General features: G+C 35.5%; 1 protein-coding gene across 1 annotated transcript; it reads left to right on the top strand.

Moving 5' to 3' along the window:
• On the top strand, nucleotides 1-3,637 carry shrb (charged multivesicular body protein shrub). Its single transcript, XM_074137931.1, has 5 exons — nucleotides 1-337; nucleotides 893-1,070; nucleotides 1,449-1,563; nucleotides 2,710-2,845; nucleotides 3,077-3,637. Exons 1-5 carry the CDS (start codon nucleotides 157-159, stop codon nucleotides 3,124-3,126), a joined length of 660 nt encoding a protein of 219 aa, XP_073994032.1. The 5' UTR covers nucleotides 1-156; the 3' UTR covers nucleotides 3,127-3,637.
• The last annotated feature ends 678 nt before the right edge of the window (nucleotides 3,638-4,315 follow it).

Here is a 4,315-nt window from a genome sequence, read left to right on the forward strand (position 1 = left end):
GCGCTATTTTGAAACCTTCGTTATAATGGTCAAGTGTGTGTAGATTTCGTGATAGAAAATTTATTTTCTAATAATTTCAGTATTTATTTTCTGTTTTACCAAAAAAGAAAAATTTATGGTTGTTTAATTTGACTTGTCAAGAAAAAGAGAAATAAAATGAGTTTTTTTAGTAAAGTATTCGGGGGCAAAAAAGATGATAAAGCTCCTACAGCGTCGGAAGCTATTCAAAAGTTAAGAGCAACTGAAGAAATGTTAGTAAAGAAGCAGGAATATCTTGAGAAAAAGATCGAACAGGAACTTGTTATTGTGAAAAAGAATGGCACTGCCAACAAGAGAGGTAAGTGGAATTTGATTCTTTAAAGTTATTAACGTATTCTTTTTTGGAGTTCCAGCATTCTAGTTATTTAATTTCAGCATGGTACAGGCGAAGACAATCCACTCGCTGTTCCTAGTCTAGGCTTCAAGTTCAAAGTTTCACACACATTTCTTATTGAGGACTCATAGCCTTGAGACAGTAGTCAGTTGTGATTGACCAGCTATCCTCTCTTAAATAGTTTAACAATTGTTCTCCAGTAGAACATAAGGTCGTCTTTTATTTTCACTTTTTTTAATTGTTCAGCTTAAAAGAACTGATTGTTAATAATTTCGTTGGTCCTCAGCTGCTCGTCACTTGAAGACACAGTGTTGGAGATGGCGCTACAAACTTCTATCCATTTCTTCATCACTTAGCTAATTATTTCTTTAGCTCGGCCATTCTTACTTTTTATGTTGGTCACAACTGAAGAATGTCTTGAACATATATGAACTTGTGAAAAACCAAAAAACATTTGAAGTCTTATTAATTGTCTTTGTAATTTTAATTTTATAATGTTTTGTATATGTATTATTGCAGTGGCTATTCAGGCGTTGAAACGTAAGAAGAGATATGAAAAACAATTGCAACAAATCGATGGAACTCTAGCTACAATTGAAATGCAGCGGGAAGCTCTTGAGGGTGCGAACACGAATACAGCCGTGCTGCAGACCATGAAACTGGCCGCGGATGCGTTGAAGTCAGCTCATCAGCACATGTAAGTGTCACATTTACAATGCCAACCAATTCAACATTATTTTTTGGGTGTCGAACTATGTTGGTGTGCCGAGCACTTAATGCAGTGCTCTTTCTTAACATGAAACTCTACACAACTGATTTTTCTACTTTAATAAAAAAACTCGCCTTTTAAGAAGTAACATTTTATACCCAGTTACAAGGTGATGGTAGTATTAGGTTTTTGAATTAGGACCCTACTGTCTTTTTCTGAAGTATTCAGGTAGATAGTCCTTTTTTAGATACACACAATGTTTTGTTGTACCCGCATTTCTTGACAATACATTTCAAATGCACGTAAGAGCCTTAGTTGGTATCATATGAATGCCAGATCCTGACAATGTTTGTATCTTATGCGCAGGGATGTAGATGAGGTGCACGGCATGATGGACGACATTGCCGAACAACAAGATGTAGCTAAAGAAATATCCGAAGCTATATCTAATCCAGTTGCTTTTGGAAATGACATTGACGAGGTAAGTTAAAAGCGTAGTTGTGTTTGTGCAGTGGTGAAAAGAGATAGTTCAGCGATTCATATCTAGTCAACATTTGCCCACAATTTTATACTATGTTAGGCAAACAGCCTCCCAACTGCATAATACTTTTACCCTTTTCCGTGCAGTTTTTGACGATCAACTCTTATACAATTTTTCTGCGGGAAGTTTTACAGGTATATAATACTTTTGCGAGTGATGTTAGTTAAATTTTTATCTTCTAGACCAGTGGTTCTTAACGTGAATGAAATCGCCCTCCGTGGGACTTTTTACATTCTGTGGGGCGCGATTGAAGGAAATTGGATGTGTGGAAAAATGAATTGAACATAAGTTTAGATGTTATTATTTATTCGTAGTTATTATTACCTATAGATAACAATTAATTTTAGTATTTCCACGAAGAGACTTTCAACTTAATGAGGATTTCGTTTACTTTTGATATGACAATTGTTTCGCAAGTTTTATTATTATTATTATTATTGTTGTTATTATTATTATTCTTATTAAGACACGTTAACATCTAACGTAACATAGCTTATTCAATGCACAGTTGCCCCATCGTAACAAGAAGCACTCCATCACCGGAGAGTGAACTGTAAGAAGCTCCTAAAAATAGACCATCCAAGAACCGCGAGCTGGATTCGAACTCGCAAACTCCGCGAGGAAAACTGATTCGCGAGTATTTCTGATTTTTTTATCAAGTGAGCAGTTTTAATGGGATCCCACAAGCTCCAGACACAACATTTGGTGGTAACTGTGGGGCTAGGTAACGATATCAAAAAGATCTCATCAGAATGATATGCATTGGTTCCTCGAGTCTCTTATTCCATCAATTATGTTCTGTGATTCTCATGGTGTCGGATAAATTTACATTATAGAACAAGTACTGTTATCCAGAAGGCAAAGAATCTCCCATCGGGCATATAATAGGTTCACCTCAATATTTTAAATTTTAAATACTTCTTAGGAATCACAAAAGCAAATATTGTTAAGTAGAAAATTCAATTTATTTGTGTAATCTGTAGTTTTTAAATGAACCATTCTTAATTGCGGCTTGTTTGACTAGTTTCGTGTTGTTTTTCCTACATCATTTCCTAGCAAATGTATTCTTATGTTTTTTTTTTCAAGGACGAACTGGAAAAAGAACTGGAGGAATTGGAGCAAGAGGAGCTGGATAGAGAACTTCTTGGCACAGGCCCCACCACAGACCAACTGCCAAGCGTGCCAGCCACGCCACTGCCTTCCAAAACAAAGACACCAGCAGGTCAGTGCTTAATATTTGAAATCTTACTTGTTATTATGTTCTGGCGCTCGCTTGATTAGTGCTAAGACTGCCTGTTGCAGTTTTGAAAGGAAAATTTCTCGCCTTAGTTTTGGTTGACCGGACGAAGTTTTAAGTACAATTTGTTAGTTGGAATTGTAATAAAAGCAGTAAGATAAAGTAAGGCGTGACTTCAGTGTGCTGTTAGAAAACTTTAATTGTGGTTTGTTGTAGCGTCAGAAGAGGACGACGAATTGAAGCAGCTGCAGCAGTGGGCCTCATAACTGTGCGCTGCACAGCCGGTGTGCTAACTATACGACCTTCCGCAGTCAACTTAAACTTAAAAAAAAATCAATAATTATTTTTAAATTTTTGTGATTAGACCTGAATGACATAAAAGCACATGGTTTTAATTGTTCAAAACAAAAAGAGTTGCTGATGGAAATTAAAATTACAACCTTAACAATGTTGTATGCTTAACGCCCTCATTTTTTTTTTTTAATGAAATAAATATTTAAATAGTGAAAAAAACGTGTTACAGTGTCTTAAGTCTCATAATAAATTAGGAAGCATACATTCTAATAATTTGTGATATGTGCGAATTGTTTGGTTTGGAGCTGACAAAACTGCACCCTCTGCTTCCATACCACTCCTGCATAACTAAGAATCATGATTAAAAGATCACTGTAATATTTGAGGAAAATGGTAATTTGCTTCAGTATATCTATAATGTCTTTATTATGTATATAAATAAACTATTCACGCTATGGTAAATAAACTATATATTAATAACTACTTTTAGCTTTATTAATCTTATTAAACAGACAAATCATCATGTTCTAAGGTAATATGGTCAGCGTAGAATCACCACCATGGGACCGCATAACGCCAACACGCTGACATTTTTTCTACTCCTCTTCCTTGATTTGAACTTACACTTGCTTAAACTGGACTGTCTGATCCGCTGGAACTTGCCTCGAAATTGTTTGAAATAAAAACAATGGTTTATAAGGTGCCACTAACCGAAGCGGTCGCTGCGAAGAAAGTATGTAACTGTGAATTACAAAAGTATAGCTAAGAGAAAAGAGTTGAAAGACGTTACCAAAAAATTAATTAAAAAAAAGTCAAACTTCTACTTATTAAATCCGTACTTCCGCTTAACCGATTTTTTCAAATAGATACTTTATCAATGAAAACATCAATATTACAGCTGGTACCAATATGGCACCTTTAACCGGATGATTATGGTTGCATTTCCTGATCTGAAACGAAATACAAAACATGATCTGTCATTTGTCCGATAGATTTTTAATCGAGTGGTTGAAGTATTGAACTACCACGAACCTCACTCACACGGTGACTCTGACCTATGCACGCTTTCAAAATGAGAACTCAGGAAGATATTTACACTTTCTAACGTTGCTCAATATTATCGAATTCAGAGATCGTTTTTCAACACTCACACCTATCTAA

Source organism: Rhodnius prolixus, unplaced genomic scaffold, assembly GCF_049639745.1.
Source record: "Rhodnius prolixus isolate KJV_2025 unplaced genomic scaffold, Rpr scaffold_11, whole genome shotgun sequence".
In the NCBI taxonomy this organism is placed as follows: domain Eukaryota; kingdom Metazoa; phylum Arthropoda; class Insecta; order Hemiptera; family Reduviidae; genus Rhodnius; species Rhodnius prolixus.

Bases quoted from the DNA above. Each gene is read 5' to 3' on its own strand.
- shrb (XM_074137931.1), top strand. From the start codon at position 157: ATGAGTTTTTTTAGTAAAGTATTCGGGGGCAAAAAAGATGATAAAGCT. The intron at 1,071-1,448 runs GTAAGTGTCACA...TCTTATGCGCAG, and splicing joins AAGTCAGCTCATCAGCACAT to GGATGTAGATGAGGTGCACG. The intron at 2,846-3,076 runs GTCAGTGCTTAA...GGTTTGTTGTAG, and splicing joins CAAAACAAAGACACCAGCAG to CGTCAGAAGAGGACGACGAA.